The sequence below is a fragment of the Tetrahymena thermophila genome (genome assembly GCF_000189635.1).
Source record: "Tetrahymena thermophila SB210 genomic scaffold scf_8255130, whole genome shotgun sequence".
NCBI lineage: Eukaryota > Ciliophora > Oligohymenophorea > Hymenostomatida > Tetrahymenidae > Tetrahymena > Tetrahymena thermophila.
The window spans coordinates 1-1175 of NW_002476759.1; the positions used below are offsets into that span (position 1 = coordinate 1).

The window sequence follows — 1175 nt, forward strand, 5'->3', positions numbered from 1 at the left end:
TAAAGCTCTTTTTTGTTTTTCTTTTTCTTTTTATTGTGCTTGCTTTTTTTTGTTCTTTCTTTTTTAATTAAGCTCATGATTTTATTTTCAAATTTTTTTTTTATTATTAATTAATCTATCTTATTATTTCATATTTTTTCTTCATTTTTTCTTTCTAATTTACTATTTAATGATATATTTTTTCTTCAATATTTAAAAAGTGACAATTAAATTGGTGCAATGGGTGCATCAGGCTTAGGTTCTGCTTTAGCAAATTGCATTAATCTCTCAAATTTGACACTTTACCTTACGTAAAAACAGTTTATTTGTTTTGGATTGTCATATTTTTAATTATAAAAACTAATTAAAAACAATAAAGCTCTTTTTTCTTTTTATTTTTCATGTGCTTGCTTTTTTTTTGTTCTTTTTTTGTTAATTAAGCTCATTATTTTATTTTCAACTTTTGCTTTTATTATTAATTATTCATCTTATTATTTCATATTATTTCTTCATTTTTTCCTTCTAATTAACTATTTAATGATATATTTTTTCTTCAATATTTAAAAAGTGGCAATTAAATTGGTGATGAAGGTGCATCAGGCTTAGGTTCTGCTTTAGCAAATTGCATTAATCTCTCAAATTTGACACTTGGCCTTACGTAAAAACAGTTTATTTGTTTTGGATTGTGATATTTTTAATTATAAAAACTAATTAAAAACAATAAAGATCTTTTTTGTTTTTCTTTTTCTTTTTATTGTGCTTGCTTTTTTTTGTTCTTTCTTTTTTAATTAAGCTCATGATTTTATTTTCAAATTTTTTTTTTATTATTAATTAATCTATCTTATTATTTCATATTTTTTCTTCATTTTTTCCTTCTAATTAACTATTTAATGATATATTTTTTCTTCAATATTTAAAAAGGCATAATTAAATTGGTGATGAAGGTGCATCAGGCTTAGGTTCTGCTTTAGCAAATTGCATTAATCTCTCAAATTTGACACTTTACCTTATGTAAAAACAGTTTATTTGTTTTGGATTGTGATATTTTTAATTATAAAAACTAATTAAAAACAATAAAGCTCTTTTTTCTTTTTATTTTTCATGTGCTTGCTTTTTTTTTGTTCTTTTTTTGTTAATTAAGCTCATTATTTTATTTTCAACTTTTGCTTTTATTATTAATTATTCATCTTATTATT

At 20.9% G+C, this 1175-nt stretch overlaps 1 protein-coding gene across 1 annotated transcript; it reads left to right on the forward strand. All coding sequences in view use genetic code 6, as the record gives it.

Annotated features, from left to right (window-relative positions):
- Positions 1-219: 219 nt before the first annotated feature.
- Positions 220-1021, forward strand: TTHERM_002653343 (hypothetical protein; the record flags this gene model as incomplete). Its single annotated transcript, XM_012795193.1, has 3 exons — positions 220-290; positions 548-637; positions 901-1021. The coding sequence occupies 3 exons, from the start codon at positions 220-222 to the stop codon at positions 1019-1021; spliced, it is 282 nt and encodes a 93-aa protein (XP_012650647.1).
- Positions 1022-1175: the final 154 nt, after the last annotated feature.